The sequence below is a fragment of the Salmo salar genome, chromosome 13 (genome assembly GCF_965601325.2).
Source record: "Salmo salar chromosome 13, fSalSal1, whole genome shotgun sequence".
NCBI classification, from domain to species: domain Eukaryota; kingdom Metazoa; phylum Chordata; class Actinopteri; order Salmoniformes; family Salmonidae; genus Salmo; species Salmo salar.
The window spans coordinates 14148217-14167018 of record NC_138303.1 but is presented as its reverse complement, the minus strand read 5'-3'; the positions used below and the strand labels follow the sequence as shown (position 1 = coordinate 14167018).

The 18802-nt window shown below is 44.0% G+C and overlaps 1 protein-coding gene across 2 annotated transcripts in view; it reads left to right on the top strand.

The window, feature by feature from the left end:
• The first annotated feature begins 2497 nt into the window (after window positions 1-2497).
• The window catches only part of LOC106566451 (partitioning defective 6 homolog beta), a 38270-nt gene continuing 21965 nt past the window's right edge, over window positions 2498-18802 (top strand). The window contains exons 1-3 of one of the 2 annotated variants that reach the window (XM_014134505.3): window positions 2498-3462; window positions 3577-3701; window positions 8718-8940. In XM_014134505.3, the coding sequence (XP_013989980.1) occupies window positions 3639-3701; window positions 8718-8940 (286 nt within the window). In that variant the 5' untranslated portion in view covers window positions 2498-3462; window positions 3577-3638. Of the gene's footprint in view, window positions 3702-8717; window positions 8941-18802 lie in introns of both variants that reach the window. The other variant, XM_045692939.2, reaches the window with a different exon arrangement.

Below are 18802 nucleotides of genomic sequence, written 5' to 3'. Positions count from 1 at the left end.
GGTGATGGTTGATGACAAATCAACAGTAGATTGCATTAACTCTTTGTTAGTGGATTGTATTAACTCTTTGTTGAGGCCAATCTGCTCGAGTGTGTATCAATCTGGTGCCAAACCCAAAAAATAATGACAGTACCATATTGACTCTGTTTGATTGATTATAGTGATGATTTTATATATGAGATATTCATTATGCTACAAATGTGTTTTGTTCTTATGTTCCATACCGTAGATAGTCTAGCCTCCTGGTAAGAATGATATAAAATGGAGGGAAATTGCCCCTCTGCGAGAGCGCATCCTCCCCCTTACTGGCTTGCTCAGTGTTGCTATGCTGGTATGGAGGGAGGGAGGGAGGGAGGGAGGGAGTGGCAGGGGGAGGCTGAAAGAGAGGCCTAGCAGACTGGGAGACGTGGAGGCCTCATCTGCAGTGTTGTGAGCAGCAGGAGTACTAAGCAGACTGAGGGGGAAGGGAGACTGGGAGGGAGGGGGGGGGGGGGGGTGAGGGAGGGAGACTGAGGGGAGAAAGAGGGAGGGAGGGGAGAGAGAGAGAAGGGAAGGCAGGCAGGTGAGGAGGGAATGTAATGGGAGAAAGCAAGACTGGCAGAGGAAAGAGAGGGTGGGGGAGACAGAGAAAGGAAGGGGGAAGGGAGACAGAGAGGGGGATGGGAGAACAAGAGAGGGAGGGGAGAAAGGGAGAACGAGGGGGGAAGGGAGACCGGGAGAGAAAGGGAGGGGGGGCAGAGAAGGCGAGGGAGGCAGGCGAGGAGGGAATGGAATGGGAGAAAGGAAGACGGGGAGAGGAGGAAAGAGAGGGTGGGGGAGACGGGGGAAGGGAGACCGAGAGGGGGATGGGAGAACGAGAGAGAAAGGGGGGGAGGAGGGAAGGGAGTGAAGTAAGAAAGGGAGAAGAGGGGGAGGAGGGAAGGGAGTGAAGTAAGAAAGGGAGACGGGGGAGGGGAATGGAGTGAGGCAGTGAGGAATTGAAGCTCCTACTGGTGCCCCCTGGAGTTAGAGTGTCTCTGTACTGTCTCTAGTGTTAAATACAACACACTGTAAGTATGGAGTCAACAAGAGCACCAAAGGTTAGGAACAATCAGCACAGTATTTGGGATGAGTTTTTACCTGTCTGTGTTACATCTATTTCGGCAAGGGTGATTTCATGTTGATGTTTCAATGGTGTCATCGTGGCGTGGCTGTTGTCCAATTTGTTCACCAAACTGTGATTTTGTTAGTTAAGAAAATATAAAACTCCAGGGACATAGCCATTGACTAGAGCACATCATATTCAACAGGAGCTTCAGAGGCTACGACCTACGACCTATGAAATAGCCAACTGTGAAGCGCTTTAATGGAAATAATACACCAAGAGTATTAAAGGGAACAATACTATCTGTCGTCAATGTGTCAAACACAGTATTTGAAGACACCAGATAAATCATAAATATTCTGGGATTATTCATATTAGTTGATGTGGACATCACAATCAGATTGAGCAAAAAAACATTTAAATAGTGTTTTAATGCTCTCTAATTGTCAGTGTTCCAAAACGGGACATTATTTGTCTTTTTATCTAAACATGCAAACACCATCAGATATAATTCATAGCAAGCAGTGCACTGAAATAACATTCAGATGAACTGGAATGACATTCACTCTCATGAGATGGGTGGTCCAAAAATAACTAACTGAAAGCCACACTGCCAAGAAGCCATGAGTGTAACTGCATTGAGGCAAATGTCACTGGGCTTCTTTGGCTATGTGCACTGACACTGCCTACTTAATTTGTTCAATTAGCAAACAAGTGTCAACACACCTATGTTAACACAGTCAACACACCTATATTTTAGCTTTAATTAGCTTAAAAATGCAAAGATGTTTCTCAGCACCTATATTGAGGTTTTAATTAACTTAAAAATGCATGGCAAAATGTGTAGAATAGCATTAGATTAGTTATAAAACTGCACATTTTTATCTTTGCCCCATAGCAAAATGTGTAGAATTGCAGGAAGTTAGCAGTTTTCCACAAACAATTGTTTTATAACATTTTTGGGGCCCACCCAAATTTCAGCAGGCCCACCTACCAACGAATTTCAGGCTACGCTACTGATTGACATTTTGTATGTCAAATTGAACTTGCAAATAGAAACTGGTACTCCCTGTATATAGCCGTGCTATATTCTCCTGCCTGTATATAGCCATGGTATTTTACTCTTCTTGTTATTCATTATTCAGTGTGTATTTATTCCTCGTGTCACTATTTCTATTTTTTATATTTAACTCTGAGTTGTTGGAAAAGGACTCGTAAGTAAGCATTTCACTGTTAGTCTACACTTGTTGTTTACGAAGCATGTGACAAATAAAATTCTATTTCATTGTATTTTGCTGAATTATATATTTTGAAGGAAACTGTCTGCGCTAACAACAGATGGCGCAATTGAACAACATACAAACATCGAGCAGCTCAGGAAAGGACCTCACTTTGGTCAAGGTGTATTATAAAGGTTTATCTTCGATATACACGACAGTGACAGAAAACCGAGCCCATTTCCTTATGTTTTACTTTCTTCGTGCTTTAAATACTTTACAACCATTAAACAAGGCATTTTAGACATGTATTCACAATATAGGACAACCTTTTAAAAACCGTAGACAAGATTATGTGGACAAAAGACAAACATTTATTGACTTTTCGGTTGCGTCATATTATCAAAAGAATTGTATAGGACCTTAAAAGTGATCAAGATAAGTTTGACTTGATTCTGAAACCAGCGGGAGTGTTGGGATCGAGGCTCCGGGCAGGGGCCGTTTCAGCGGGAGTGTTGGGAACGAGGCTCCGGGCAGGGGCCGTTTCAGCGGGAGTGTTGGGAACGAGGCTCCGGGCAGGGGCCGTTTCAGCGGGAGTGTTGGGAACGAGGCTCCGGGCAGGGGCCGTTTCAGCGGGAGTGTTGGGAACAAGGCTCCGGGAAGGGGCCGTTTCAGCGGGAGTGTTGGGAACGAGGCTCCGGGCAGGGGCCGTTTCAGCGGGAGTGTTGGGAACGAGGCTCCCGGGCAGGGGCCGTTTCAGCGGGAGTGTTGGGAACGAGGCTCCCGGGCAGGGGCCGTTTCAGCGGAAGTGTTGGGAACGAGGCTCCGGGCAGGGGCCGTTTCAGCGGGAGTGTTGGGAACGAGGCTCCGGGCAGGGGCCGTTTCAGCGGGAGTGTTGGGAACGAGGCTCCGGGCAGGGGCCGTTTCAGCGGTAGTGTTGGGAACGAGGCTCCGGGAAGGGGCCGTTTCAGCGGGAGTGTTGGGAACGAGGCTCCCGGGCAGGGGCCGTTGCTCCGGGAAGGGGCCGTTTCAGCGGTAGTGTTGGGAACGAGGCTCCGGGAAGGGGCCGTTTCCTGGGTGCGTGAAAGCGTCACACAGCGCAGCGTTGAAGTGGTCAGCTGGCGATGTGACGGCGAGTTGGAGAAGATAAGTTCAGAGCAGGTTGGTTGGCGGGCGTTGTCAGAGGAGGAGGACAATCCAAACGAGAGAATTTAAGTATATTATAAAGACACACAGCTAACTGGAATACCTGTGTTGATATAATTTGGGATATAGGGCAGTGCGAGCGGACGAGGGCAGCCCGGTGTTTGCTGCTGTGGCGGTCCTGCTAGAGAAAGATGAACAAAAACCACCGAGTGCCGAGCAACCGAACTCTGGGCGCCGTGGAGGTGAAGAGCAAGGTGCGTTGCTTGTAAAATGAGCTAGCTTGTTGCCAACATAAAACAGCTAGCTATGTAACTATTGTATGTATGAGTTATCGAAGTCTCACAACCCCTACTTCCAAATCATGGCTAAATGTACCCTGCTTATTCGCTTGTCAGCAAGTTTAAGATGTTATTATCTCGTCTGCGCCAGTTTGCAAACTATCTAGAAAGCTAACTAGTTGGCCAGCCAGTTATCTAGCCAGTGAATGAACAAGTGTTACATGTGGATTGGTGTGAGGAAGGCATGTGTTTGGTAGCCAATGCTTGGGATCAATGTTTTACCACGTTATATTATTTGTACGAATTGTAATATTAGGTTGCGGTCGGATTAGTGAATGTTGTGACTACCCAGCCAGGCACATATTCAGCGGATACTCGTCAGCAAACCAGACATTGCTGAGGTTGAACAGTATGTTACACAATTGCATAGGATGTGTTTAGTTATATATTTATGATTACAAACTATTTTAAGTTTGAAATGCTAGAACCATAAGATTCAAAAGCATCTGAGACACCGATTGTATGACCTACTGACTGGTTGTTAATGAATCTGTATTGAAGATTGTTGGCCTAGGACGCTGATAAATCACTGTGGTATTTATTGTCCCTTGCCCAGGTGTCACAGTTCATCTCGGTTACTTCCGCAATGGATCGCTTGTAGTAAACACAAGTTGCGCTGTTTGCGTACATATTTCATACTTATTAGCCACAGTTTACATGATTGCGATATCTTCAATGACTAGCCAGTATCGCTATTGGACTGTCACATAATAATAATAATTCAGGTTTACTTCCAAGTACTAACTTCTCTTTATCAATCAGCACTCATCAATAATGAGATGCTTTCAAGACTAGACATGAAAAGGATGACAATAGTACCAATCTTTAGTTTCCCAAGTGCAGATAAAAAAGAATACAATTTGCTTGTTTTCTTCAGCCTGGTTAGACAAGGGGTCACTAATCAACCGTACAAACTCAGTCCCCCGCACTGTGTAGCAGTAACCACAGCGTTTAGCCAACGTATATCCATTTAAAAGTGCACCTTGGCAGAACAATATATGTGTGTTTGATATATATTGTACCTGCGCAAGGGACAATAAACAGCACAGTGATTTATCAGTGGCCTAGGCCTACATGCACATTCCAGTCGAGTTTGGACACGCTTACTCAGTCAAGAGGTTTTTTTTCTTTATTTTAACTATTTTTTTACATTGCAGAATAATAGTGACGACATCAACACTATGAAATGACAGATATTGAATCAAGTAGTAACCAAAAAAGTGTTAAAAAAAATCTAAATATATTTGAGATTCTTCCTTTGCCTTGATGATAGCTTTTGGCATTCTCTCAACCAGCTTAACCTGGGATGCTTTTCCAACAGCACCATGCTGGTGTAACAGTGTAGGTTCCGTCCCTCTCTTCGCCCCAACCTGGGCTCGAACCAGGGACCCTTACACACATCAACAACTGACACCCACGAAGCATCGTTACCCATCGCGCCACAAAAGCCGCAGCCCTTGCAACGCAAGGGGAACAACCACTTCAGGTCTCAGAGCGAGTGACGTCACTGATTGAAACGCTATTAGCGCGCACCACCGCTAACTAACTAGCCATTTCACATCGGTTACACTGGTTAAGTGTGCCTTGAATTCTATATGAGCCACTTAGTGCCACCAGCAAAGCACCATCACACCACCACCACCTCCATGCTTCACCGTGGGAACCACACATGCGGAGATCATCCGTTCACCTACTCTGTCTCACAAAGACACGGCGGTTGGAACAAAATGTCTCACATTTTGGACTCCTCCGATCAAAAGATAGATTTCCACCGGTCTGATGTCCATTGCTCATGTTTCTTGGACCAAGCAAGTCTCTTCTTATTATTGCTTACCTTTAGTAGTGGTTTCTTTGCAGCAATTCGACCATGAACGCCTGATTTCACCCAGTCTCCTCTGAACAGTTGATGTTGAGATGTGTCTGTTACTTGAACTCTGTGAAGCATTTATTTGGGCTGCAATCTGAGGTGCAGTTAACTCTAATGAACTTATCCTCTGCAGCAGAGGTAACTCTGGGTCTTCCTTTCCTGTGGTGGTCCTCATGAGAGCCAGTTTCATCAGAGCGCTTGATGTTTTTTGCGACTGCACTTAAAATTTTCCAGATTGACTGACCTTCATGTCTTAAAGTAATGATTGACTGTCTTTGCTTATTTGAGCTGTTCTTGCCATAATATGGACTTGGTCTTTTACCAAATAGGGCTATCTTCTGTATATCAACCCTACCTAGTCACAACACAACTGATTCGCTCAAACGCATTAAGAAGGAAAGAAATTCCACAAATTAACTTTTAACAAGGCACACCTGTTAATTGAAATGCATTCCAGGTGACTACCTCATGAAGCTGGTTGAGAGAATGCCAAGTGTGCAAAGCTGTCATCAAGGCAAAGGCTACTTTGAAGAATCTCAAATATGAAATATATATTTTTATTTGTTTAACACTTTTTTTGTTGTTGGTTACTACATGATTCCGTATGCGTTATTTCATAGTTGCGATCTTATTCACTATTATTGCACAACGTTGAAAATAGTAAAAATAAAGAAACTGTGGTATGAGTAGGTCTGTCCTAACTTTTGACTGTGTATATAATCTCACACACATATGCGGATCTGCTGGGCCACTGCTGTATAAGTATAGGTGACACACTACAGGCACACCCACAGATGCATATCAAACATTCCCGCTGACGCACAGATTGTACTCATCTTTTACACTAACAAGCCAAGGACACATACTCATCATTAACGCTCTGGGCTTCTAGACACCCCGATAGTGATGCACAGGTTGACTCAGAACGGGTTTAGGGTTATTCAGTATTGTGTGGCTGAAGGACGGGTGGGTGGCGGGCTGGTTGAGAGAGAAACCATACCTAATGTAAAATAGACTGTCTCCGTAAAATGTATGTAGGTTAAGAACTTTTGTGAAACGGCACAGTTAAAAATATATGGCAAATAGAAAGGAAACTGGATTGTTTTCAGAGAGAGATGGTAGGGGTTGAGGGTAGCTGAAGGATGCGATTTAAAAACAAACAAGATAACTACTGTAATATACATTGTGTCCGTAAAATGTATATAGTATGTAAAAGCTTAAGTGTTGTTGTCCATTAGTTTACTCCAATTAGGGGAGGGGTGAAAGGGTTAGGGGAAAATTATATAAAAAAATATATATATTTACAACAGCAATATGTGGAATTGTTAATGATGCAGACAATTACATTGATGGAAGTCACAATCTTTCTGCAATATTAAAGCTGATCTGCCCCCTGAAGGAAAAAAGGCACCTTAAAAATCAATATCTTTCTTATGCAATTTATATAAGCTTTATTTATATAAAGCTACGTTTATATTTATATAAGCTAGGTAGACTTTTTTCTTAGGCTAAAATAATTGATCTGGTATTAGTGCAAAGGCCTAAGCTTTAAGTCTTAACTCTACCTGTGCCAAATAGCGTACGCAGCCAATCGCCAAATAATGATTTTTGGCGATGGGCAGGCAAGGTTAAAGTCAATCCATGAATGCAGAAAGGTCATTGTCGAAGTTTACTTCAATAAGACAAAAGCTGCTGAAGGAGAGTTTATAATAAAGAGAGTGGAGGGCCAGAAAGGTCATGTTTGGGAAAGATCAGGTGAAGTGGTTAAAGAGGATGATAGCAGTGGTATGTTATGTGTGATGATTGTTAGGCACTGTACAAATTAGACAGTCACAAGATGGGACTTCAAATAGGCCTATTGCACGTAAAGAAAACTGTAGCCTACTGTTCAGATGGGTTAAATGGAAACTGAAGTCTGGACACTGACTGTAGGTCTATAACCTCTCACAGCCTTAATATTAACCCCTGCAGAATGAAGCATTTCTTGATACACTAAATGTAGGCAGAATTTGAACTTGGGGAACAGGAATGGAGAAACCTGATTTGATTTATATCTGAATCTTGAGAGAACGCAATGCTCAGCTAGATACCGTCTGTAGAGGTGCTGTCTTCATCATAAAAGCTGATAGCATTTCAACCACATAAAATATGCATCGAAGCCAAACTGAAATCTTATCAGAAACACCTTGAGTAGTTTTCACAGCTTTCTTTTTCCTTACAATCGGACAAACTGATGTCATTTGGACTTTTGTTTTGTACATAAAATCTTCCCCCTTTTTTTTGTGTTATTGTATTTTCTCCCCGGTCCCTAAACCTCTTTGCTCTGCGGAAGATGACAGATAACTTTACCGATGTCAACTAGATAGATTGATAGAATGCTTCAATTTACATTACTCTGTTGAGCAATGCTTTATTTTGTTTTCTAGGGCAACATATAATGACAGAAGAGAAGATGCATGGATCTAATTATAGACAAGTTGACTAACAAATAGCCTACAGAAATGTTGGAAATTACAAGCAGAAACATATCTGTGTAACATAGTTATAAATAATTTGTACATTGCTAATTGACCGCAAGAAGCCCAAACAGATAGTATTTGACAAAAACAGAATGATTTCAAACCTTGATTACATGGGGATACGATCACATACGGTTTGTTTCTCTATTTATGCGTGGGAATACTTGGGAACAGATTTCCTAAATTAAAATCACTTTGAGCTGATTTCATGGTGATTTTAGTCTTATGTCTGACAATGAAATTTCAACAAAAAACATGTTTGTGGCTGAGAAATCTCCTGTCGGTTTGTGAACTCTGCTCTGTCACATAGCAGCCATGAGTTAATTTCTTTAGAGCTGTGCGCTCTGGAAGACGAGGCCTACTGCTTAAACAAACAGGCAATTTGCCTATGTCAACCACTATGTAATGTCTTTCTGGTTTGTTGTTAACTGTTTGCTGCTAAATTCTTTCTACAAACACCAAGGTCATTATCATTCCTCCAATCCAAAGAGTGTGTCACATTTCTCTGTCTCTCTGTCTGTCTGTGCGTTCTCCTGTGTGTCCCAGTTTGGGGCTGAGTTCCGCCGGTTCTCCCTGGACCGGTCTAAACCGGGCCGGTTTGATGAGTTCTATAGGCTCCTACAGCACATGCACCGGATCCCAAACGTGGACCTGCTGGTGGGCTACGCCGACGTCCACGGTGACCTGCTGCCAATCAACAACGATGACAACTACCGCAAAGCCATCTCCGTGGCTGACCCCGTGCTACGCCTCTTCCTGCAGAGGAAAGGTACAACCCAGCCTCAGGGCAGTTTTGTAGAATTAGTTTTATTTATATCCTTCCATTTTAGTATGATATGTTCAACGTTACGAATGGAACAGAGGTCGTACAACATATCAACGTACGTTTTATTGGTTGAGTACACGTTTTGCAGGGAAATGCTTATGTTTCTAGCTCCAACAGTGCAGTAATCCTCAGTATGGATAATGTGGTCAGACTGAAAGGTAAGGAAGGATACGTATCTAGATACATGGGCCCTGATACCATACAGGAACCGTGCGTATCTATACTGAACAAAAATATAAACGCAACATGTAAAGTGTTGGTCCCAACCGTATACCACGTGTCTGGTGTTGTGTGGGCGAGCAGTTTGCTGACGTCAACATTGTGAACAGAATGCCCCATGGTGGCGGTAGGGTGGACAACAAATACATTTGCAGTTTAATCGATGGCAATTTGGATGCACAGAGATACCGTGATGAGATCCTGAGGCCCATTGTCGTGCCATTCATCCACGGTCATCACCTCATGTTTCAGCATGATAATACACATCCCCATGTCGCAAGGATCTGAACACAATTCCTGGATGCTGAAAATGTCCTAGTTCTTCCATGTCCTGCATGCTCACCAGACATGTAACCCGTTGAGCATGTTTGGGATGCTCTGGATCGACGTGTACGAAAGCGCGTTCCAGTTCCCGCCAATATCCAGCAACTTTTCACAGCCAATCTTTTTTTTAAAGGTATCTGTGTCCAACACATGCATATCTGCGTTCCCAGTCAGGTGAAATCCATAGATTAGGTCCTAAGGAAATTATTTCAGTTGACCGATACCCTTTAATGAACTGTAACTCAGTAAAATATTTAGAAATTGTTGCGTTCATATTTTTGTTCAGTATAGATACCTGGGCCCTGATACCATACAGAAACGATATGTTTTAGTTTCACACGATTCGGTTTGATTAGAGAACGAATTGATGCGATATGACCGGTTAATTTTCCAATCTGAATTAAAATCTGCTGCTGATGGAGGTCAAGGTGATTGTAGTGGATTTCTTAATTGCTTAGTTACACAGGTGTTCCTTGTTCAGGTGAGTTGGCTTGTTTTTATTTATACCAGCTTTCAGTCACATGGAAGATTCTGAGTGTGTAATTCCAGTCTTTCCTCCATTTCCTAAACTATCTTTGAGGTTTCCTTCTTTTCCGAGTGTCCTGTTCCACACTCTATATGGTCATTGCCTTCTGCTATTGTAATAGCCTATACTTTCTGGATTGTTTAAGTATGACAACATGTGTACTGTAAATAGGCCTATCAAGCTACTAACTAGATCGTGTTGAAACGGCACGGGGAGTATTAGATTTAGCCTACTGTCTCACTGCGCTAATGTAGCATCCTAGACATTGATAGTCGTTGAGCAGTGATTTTTAGCCTTAGTTATGTGAGCCCTTTCAGTCAGTCTTTTTTTCTTTTCACCGAGTTGATCATTTCTGTTTTTTAGCGTCGCTGATGAACTCCCGTCTTCGTAGTCTTTTTGTTGTTGTCATAATTGAGTGTAGGGATGGACACGGATAATGGAATGTCCGGATATCCATAAGGACATTAGTATTTGATTACTTGAGTGAGTGTTCGTTATTGGAATCGATTTTTAACATTGAAAAAGCTTTGTCTAAATTAAGTTATCCATGTGACATTTTTACCTACAAGACTATACCATAACATTTGAAATTCTTAGTTGAATAAAACAAACTCTTTTTGTAATGTTGCGTCGCGCTACTGCTGCACTATTTCTGCACATTATATCAATAGTAACGTCTTCGAGGACCCCAAACAGTTTAACGTTGATAGGCCATTGTGGAGAGAATTTACAAAGGATTTAATTTGACACGTACAATCTGATTTCCTGATTTATCAATAACTCTGCCATCTCTTAACCAATTCCTTAGCTTTTCTCAAATGAAGATATATTCCATGGGCCTGTATGCCTATAATTTGGTGTTATTTTGAAGCGGATGGATATGAGGGTTTAATTGAGACTGCTTATAACAGTGGCCCCTATAGGCCAATTGTTGCCATTCTTTTTGACCAAGTTACTCACGTCACAGCTTCCAGTTTGTGTGCCAAATTAGAAAGAAGTGACCAATCTATGCTTGGTATTTGACCAAGTCTAAAAAATATATATAAATACTAATTCAGACAATAACAATATTTATTTTAGAGTATCTGGAATATCTGAAAAAATGGCATGAAATTATTTGAATAGTAAAATAGTTTCAAATGCCCCATTCCTTATTAAATATTTAGTGCGATCTGTTGAATCCAAAGGCACTGGGCTGTTGTCTGCGAGTCTAAGCTGTCTTGCTGTGCCGTATGACCTATAGATGCTAAGCCACTTTGTCAGGAGGGGATTACAGTGGTCTCTGAGTAACACCGTGTAGACCCTGGGTTTCAATTACACGCTAGACACTAACGTCATGCTGGGTCTCTGTGGCTGCAGCTCCCCCAACCACACACACACACGCTTTACATTTTTACCCGCTACCTTTCCCCAACATTGTCGGGAGACGTTAGCTCTAACTGCCTAGCCATAGGGACTTATCTTGATGTGGGTTCACATATTGTCTCCTTGTACTAATGGGTTCTGGACCATTAGGCTAAATGATGTCAGGGTTCTTCCTCTGGGCTCAGCCTGTTTTTTTAGAATGTAAAGAGCAGGTTGTCCCTGTCTTTACTCCCATCTGTTGTGTTCTGCTGATTTGTGTCTAGATTTTATACATTTGTTTGAGAGGTGAAGAACGCTATACGTGTTTAGCAGGAATGTTTACCCTCCAGCCATGGCTGACATTGTCCCTGTGGAAGTAGGCCTAAAGGGATCTTTCTCTATGGGCAGATTTGAAGAATACTGTTGTCATGGTATTGCTCTGTGGGATGCTTTACTGATAAGCTGTTGATGTGGAATATTGTACATCTTCTGTAGACTGTGTATGGACTTAATATGTTGGCAACACACTTATGCTAAACACGCAGTGGTATTCGCATAATCTGAATGAAACATGTTCTCTGTGTACACGTGCCACTTCTGTGTGCTTCGTGACGTGGGAAAGATTGTTTTTGGACAAGATATTTGTCACTGCTGATGGTAATGTATGACTAGAGCTGTGACGGTCATGGAATTTTGAATGCAAGTTATTGGTCAGCCAAATGACTGTGGTCACCAATATAATCATTTGAAGAGTTAATTTTTTTCTATAGTTTATTTTTAAGAGGCACAATTTTCTCCACTGCTCCTGACTGCATGTTCTGCTGCTACAGGAAGGGGGGAGTTGCCCAGGTAACAGGCATCGTCTGCTACAACACCTTGCTTGTTTCAGCCAATGGTAACAAGTTTCACGTTGTAAATAGTCCATGTTACCGCTGAAACGCACTCAAATGCACGGCCATCCCATCTTCAGTCACCTGTTCGTTCCAAAAAATAAATACATGCGTGTTTATTTTCATGAAGGTCTTCCGCCATAATTGGCGGTTACATGATTATACAGTAATTATGCCAGCCCTATGTTTGACAGCATTCTTGGGCAGTGTTGGCTTGTCTTCTTGGGGTGTGTGTGTGTGTGAGAGAGAGAGAGAGAGAATCACTAGGTAATTTCTCTATCAATAGCTTGTCACACTGAAATCGTTTGGACACACACACAAACACATAAAGGAGGAAACACACACTCTTATACAATGTCTGGACGGCTGCAGTGCCACCAGTCCCACGCCTGTTTACCTGTTACCATGGTAACCCCGAAGAGGCCCATTGGTTTAATGGGTATTGTTTAGGGCTGATGGGAGCTGCAAAGCCTGCTGGGGGAAATACCCCCCCCCCCCCCCCCCCCCCTCCCCACACACACAAACAAACAAGAATAGTTTCAAAACTGTTTTGTTGTTGTATCATTTAGTGTTTTGAGGTTTACTCAATGTGTGAACTTCAAGGGTTATGAATGATGCCCTGTGTTTTTCCTTCGCATGACAACTTGTTTGCTATTCACAAAGTCTAGTTGTCTATCTGCTGCATCTGGTCCCAGTGCAGTATGCTCTGAATTCACATTGTTTTTGTTTAGTTTTACTGACTGGGACGAGCACGAGAGCACTGTGCCTTTTCCCATACCTCCCCCATGCCCCACAGGCACACGGGTTCTGCTGAGGTCAGTGTAACACGCTGTTTATTATGTTCAGCCAGAGAATGAGAGCTGTTCTCATACATTATACTCTTCTCAGGTAAGGCTTGTTATCAGTTGTCACGTGGATGGTGTGGTGTACAGCTGACGTGTGTTGGACAAGTGGAACACAGGGTTTGTCAGAAGAGAATTCCTTTGTGGTATGACATCATCTTAATCGGTATCTGTCATACAGAGCAGAACGCTCCTCCCTGCCTTCACCTCCTGTCCTCGCAGCATGAGACTGCCCAGGTTCCCATACTGATTGAACCCAGTCGTTATTCAGGGCCTCTGGGTGGGTGTGTTTTGTTGAACTAATGATGTCATCACCGTCATAGTTTCAGTTGTGAAAAGCGTTTTTATGAGGGCGAATAGAATTAGTAACCATGCCTCATAAAGAGAGAACAGCACTGCATAGCGTTTTAGTAAGCGATACTCTCTACCCACACAGTAAAGAAATCATGATAACTGTGGGTTTTAAGAGTGACCGAGTAGACGGCATGATATGGAGGCAGGGAGACGTAACGGAAGAGAGTGAAGAATTGGGGGGGGGGGGGGTGGAGGTGGAGGAGGAGGAGGAGCTGGAAGAGGGGGCTTCATTGAGTGGAATGTGTCTAGCCTCTGATCACCACTGCTGGGTAGATTAAACTGGACAGTAGGCCATACACAACACTGGAGCCATGGGCCAGAAGTTAGCTGGGCTGCCCAACGAGAGAGAGAGAGAGAGAGAGAGAGAGAGAGAGAGAGAGAGAGAGAGAGAGAGAGAGAGAGAGAGAGAGAGAGAGAGAGAGAGAGAGAGAGAGAGAGAGAGAAAGAATATGCCATTGTTTACCTTGTTGGTCAAAGGCCTTTATGCATTGTACTACTGTAACTTAGTGATGAGAGAGATTTCCTCCTAGCTGACATTATCTCGCTGTAGGGCTGGGCCTTATCCTCATCGTGATATGAATGTTGGAAATATGATTTCATCATTCCCTGATATTGACACTAGTTCTCCACATACTGCAGACTACCATGGTGAAGTTCAGTTTGGAGCTAATGTTAGCAAATGGAGGCTGATGTGCCACATGGTCACATAGAAATACACCTTATTCATATAGATACATGGTCACATAGAAATACACCTTATTCATATAGATACATGGTCACATAGAAATACACCTTATTCATATAGATTAATGCTGATTGACATGGTCACATTCATCATATTGTTATCCAGGATGTGACAGGGATATTTGTCTCCATTGCCCAACTCTAAATGTATATGTGATTATACACTAACCTGTCCCTCAGAGCCCAGATCAAAGTGACAACTGGGCTCCCTGTCTCTGCAGAACCCCAGGAGGATGAGCGATGTCGTGAGGGAGACCGAGGTGTTCTGAGCCAGGCTGCATCACCAGTAAAGTCTTTGTTCAGGAGAATGAGCGACAGGGTTGCCCGCATAGGGAAGGGAATTACTAACCGACGTGCCTGCTCCTCCCCCCCTTCCTCCCCTCTGTCTTCCCCCTCCTTACCCCTCGCCTTGGAGGCTGCGTGTACAGGCCGCAGCAGAAAGCTGAAATTCAGCACAGACATGGCCCAGCAGCAGCAGCATCATCAGTCCCCATCAGACAGTGGAGAGAGACAGGGCAGAGAAAACCAAGCTAGTCTGGATGAAAGGGGACAGAGGGCGAAGCAGAGACTGCAAAAGGCAGGGAGAGACTGAGGGAAGGACTAGGGGGAAAGGGGGAGGGAGGGAGGGAGGGAGGGAGGGAGGGAGAGCAGAAGTGGAATTGATGAAGTACAGTATGTTACAATGATGACAAGGGACAGGGGGAGAAAGTCTGTTCTTTGTCAGTCTGTCTTACACAATAAAGTCTAATTAAAGAACGGAAAGCATTGCCTGTGCACCTCTTATAAGACAAAGCAGTGCAGAAGGATCACTACGCTACAGTACTGTAATAATGCTGGAGATGTAAACAGTTGAAGAGTGATGACATGCTAATTGATTTAAGATTCATTTGGAGATTGTGAATGTTACCGGGCAACTTTTGGCTCATGAATGTGTTGTTGTACAACATATGAATTATATCATTGGAGCTTAAGCTTAGTCAGTGTGTTATTTTGTCCTTCCTCTGGTCTCTGCTCCCTACTTTCCTTTACCATAGACCTGGCTTACCCTTCTCTTGCTCTCTCCCTCTCATTCTCCCCATTGCTTTTCTCCTCCTCCCCCCCCTCTCTCACTCTCCCCTGGAGGGGCGGCAGGTAGCCTAGCGGTTAAGAGCATTGAGCCAGTAACCAAAAGCCGGCAAGGTGGAAGTAACATCCGTTCTGCCCTTGAGCAAGGCAGTTAACCCCTAACGACTGCTCCCAGGGTGCCGATGACGGCCCCCCGCACCTCTCTGATTTAGAGGGCTTGGGTTAAATGCAGAAGACACATTTCAGTTGAATGCTTTGAGTTGTCCAACTGACTAGGTATCCCCCTTTCCCTCTTCCTTCTCTCCTGTCCTCTCCTCTCTCCTCTCCTGTTCTCTCTCCCCTCCTGTTCTCTCTCCTCTCCTGTTCTCTCTCCCCTCCTGTTCTCTCTCCCCTCCTGTTCTCTCTCCCCTCCTGTTCTCTCTCCTCTCCTGTTCTCTCTCCTCTCCTGTTCTCTCTCCCCTCCTGTTCTCTCTCCCCTCCTGTTCTCTCTCCCCTCCTGTTCTCTCTCCCCTCCTGTTCTCTCTCCCCTCCTGTTCTCTCTCCCCTCCTGTTCTCTCTCCCCTCCTGTTCTCTCTCCTCTCCGGTTCTCTCCGGTTCTCTCCTGTTTTCTCTTATCCACATACAGCTCATTATATCTCAGCTGTACCAGGGAGGTATGTTCATTGCTCACAGAATAGAAACACTTTTTTTTTTTTTCACCCCTCCCCCTTATCTTCAGTCTTTAATAAGCACCGTCCCTCCCTCATCCCCACGCACTCCCTCCCCCGTTTTTATCGCTCCGTGCCTGGAACACCATGGTACTCACCATGTGTGGGATATCCAGCCCTGTCGTCAACTTATGAGACCGTTTCCAGAGCAGTTCTTATTGAGCAACATTCAGTCCAGAGCAGAACAGATGCAGAACAGTATTCCCTAGAGTTCGACACAAACCTAGTCATACAATATTAAAATGTACAGTAACTACATCCTTATTAAAATGTACAGTAACTACATCCTTATTCCAGATCTACATTTGGATGACTGACACATTAGTTGTTTTAGCTTCATTAAGTCCCAATGCTCTGATGGTCATGACAGAACAATAGATTTAGAATGTATGGCTCTGGGTGATGGGTGATTGACAGTCTTGTTGCTATGTGAAGGTAATTGTTGTCACCTGATAATGGTGTCCCATTAACGCTGACATGGCCCTCGGCTCTGTGTGTGACCTAGCAACACACAGGATGTCCGGTGGCTCCGCCAGGGATGATGTCACCGGGCAGCACGGTGTTTGGTACTAGGACCCTCCTTTTCCTCAGATATAGATATTGTAACCGTCACTTTTTGGAAATATGATTTAGACCTAATATCTGACTGACATAGGGCCCTGTGTTTTGCGCAATCATGTGACATAGCAAGATGTTATCCTGTATTTTATTAAGCATCATCCAGAAATTTGAATTACACAAAAAGTTTAAGCAATTGTCTAAGGATGGTGCTGGACCATCTGACATAAAAAGAAAATGGGACAGTTTGATGAAAAAGCTTTTAAATAACAGGTTTAAATCCAGGCATGTCACTTGTTTGCTCAAAACACAGGGCCTTATCTAAGGGCCACGAGCTGATCACATGACCTGATTTAGGATAAACACTGCTGGCCCCGTATTTATCAAGCGCCTCGGAGTAGGAGTGTTTATCAAGCGCCTCGGAGTAGGAGTGTTTATCAAGCGCCTCGGAGTAGGAGTGTTTATCAAGCTCCTCGGAGTAGGAGTGTTTATCAAGCGCCTCGGAGTAGGAGTGTTTATCAAGCGCCTCGGAGTACAGAAGGAGTGCTGATCTATTATCCGGTCCCTCCTGTCCATATAATCTTATTCATTATTATCTGAAAGGCTAAACTGATTCTAGCTCAGCATTTCTACTCAGAGGATTTTGACCTAAATAGTGAGGTTTTATGTGTTGTGTTTGGGTAGAACAGGCCGTGGTCAGTAGGTTTGATGTGTTTGGGTAGAACAGGACGTGGTCAGTAGGTTTGATGTGTTTGGGTAGAACAGGACGTGGTCAGTAGGTTTGATGTGTTTGGGTAGAACAGGACGTGGTCAGTAGGTTTGATGTGTTTGGGTAGAACAGGACGTGGTCAGTAGGTTTGATGTGTTTGGGTAGAACAGGACGTGGTCAGTAGGTTTGATGTGTTTGGGTAGAACAGGACGTGGTCAGTAGGTTTGATGTGTTTGGGTAGAACAGGACGTGGTCAGTAGGTTTGATGTGTTTGGGTAGAACAGGACGTGGTCAGTAGGTTTGATGTGTTTGGGTAGAACAGGACGTGGTCAGTAGGTTTGATGTGTTTGGGTAGAACAGGACGTGGTCAGTAGGTTTGATGTGTTTGGGTAGAACAGGACGTGGTCAGTAGGTTTGATGTGTTTGGGTAGAACAGGACGTGGTCAGTAGGTTTGATGTGTTTGGGTAGAACAGGACGTGGTCAGTAGGTTTGATGTGTTTGGGTAGAACAGGACGTGGTCAGTAGGTTTGATGTGTTTGGGTAGAACAGGACGTGGTCAGTAGGTTTGATGTGTTTGGGTAGAACAGGACGTGGTCAGTAGGTTTGATGTGTTTGGGTAGAACAGGACGTGGTCAGTAGGTTTGATGTGTTTGGGTAGAACAGGACGTGGTCAGTAGGTTTGATGTGTTTGGGTAGAACAGGACGTGGTCAGTAGGTTTGATGTGATGTGTTTGGGTAGAACAGGACGTGGTCAGTAGGTTTGATGTGATGTGTTTGGGTAGAACAGGACGTGGTCAGTAGGTTTGATGTGATGTGTTTGGGTAGAACAGGACGTGGTCAGTAGGTTTGATGTGTTTGGGTAGAACAGGACGTGGTCAGTAGGTTTGATGTGTTTGGGTAGAACAGGACGTGGTCAGTAGGTTTGATGTGTTTGGGTAGAACAGGACGTGGTCAGTAGGTTTGATGTGTTTGGGTAGAACAGGACGTGGTCAGTAGGTTTGATGTGTTTGGGTAGAACAGGACGTGGTCAGTAGGTTTGATGTGTTTGGGTAGAACAGGACGTGGTCAGTAGGTTTGATGTGTTTGGGTAGAACAGGACGTGGTCAGTAGGTTTGATGTGTTTGGGTAGAACAGGACGTGGTCAGTAGGTTTGATGTGTTTGGGTAGAACAGGACGTGGTCAGTAGGTTTGATGTGTTTGGGTAGAACAGGACGTGGTCAGTAGGTTTGATGTGTTTGGGTAGAACAGGACGTGGTCAGTAGGTTTGATGTGATGTGTTTGGGTAGAACAGGACGTGGTCAGTAGGTTTGATGTGATGTGTTTGGGTAGAACAGGACGTGGTCAGTAGGTTTGATGTGTTTGGGTAGAACAGGACGTGGTCAGTAGGTTTGATGTGTTTGGGTAGAACAGGACGTGGTCAGTAGGTTTGATGTGATGTGTTTGGGTAGAACAGGACGTGGTCAGTAGGTTTGATGTGTTTGGGTAGAACAGGACGTGGTCAGTAGGTTTGATGTGTTTGGGT